Source organism: Penaeus monodon, chromosome 25, assembly GCF_015228065.2.
Source record: "Penaeus monodon isolate SGIC_2016 chromosome 25, NSTDA_Pmon_1, whole genome shotgun sequence".
In the NCBI taxonomy this organism is placed as follows: domain Eukaryota; kingdom Metazoa; phylum Arthropoda; class Malacostraca; order Decapoda; family Penaeidae; genus Penaeus; species Penaeus monodon.
Window position 1 is genome coordinate 39,498,294 of NC_051410.1, and position 455 is coordinate 39,498,748.

At 36.9% G+C, this 455-nt stretch overlaps 1 protein-coding gene across 1 annotated transcript in view; it reads left to right on the top strand.

Moving 5' to 3' along the window:
• Window positions 1–455, top strand: part of LOC119589400 (neurogenic locus Notch protein-like) — a gene marked incomplete at its 5' end in the record, with an annotated part of 14,474 nt that overhangs the window by 6,276 nt on the left and 7,743 nt on the right. Inside the window, 1 exon segment of the mRNA XM_037938014.1 lies at window positions 197–342. Within this exon segment, the coding sequence (XP_037793942.1) occupies window positions 197–342 (146 nt within the window).

Here is a 455-nt window from a genome sequence, read left to right on the forward strand (position 1 = left end):
TCAGGCAATAATCCAGATTGTCAGATATCAGTGTTAATGAAATATCTATACCCTAGAAATTTTGCATTTTTTTACCTATGTGCATCACAAGCTTTTTCTCTCTCCTTTCTCTTTGTCCTATTTTTATTATAAGGAGCATATGAGAGTAGCAGTACACAAGGAAATAAACATTAATTGATATATTCCTGTTTTTCAGGTATGGGTATGGTCAGTGTTGGTCCTATGGTAAATATGCAAGCAACAGCAACAATAGCAAAGGAACTTTTGAAATCAGGAAACTCTCCAACAGCAGAAGCAATGGTAAAGCAGAACCCACCAACTGGCCCACAGGGACCACCACAGGTTAGTTCGTTTATTGTTTTCTTGAATTCTGTCTCTGAATGAAAAGAATTAAAATTCCAGTTATGGCTGTACCTTAACCCAGTAGTGATACACTGGCCACTGGTTTTGTTTTA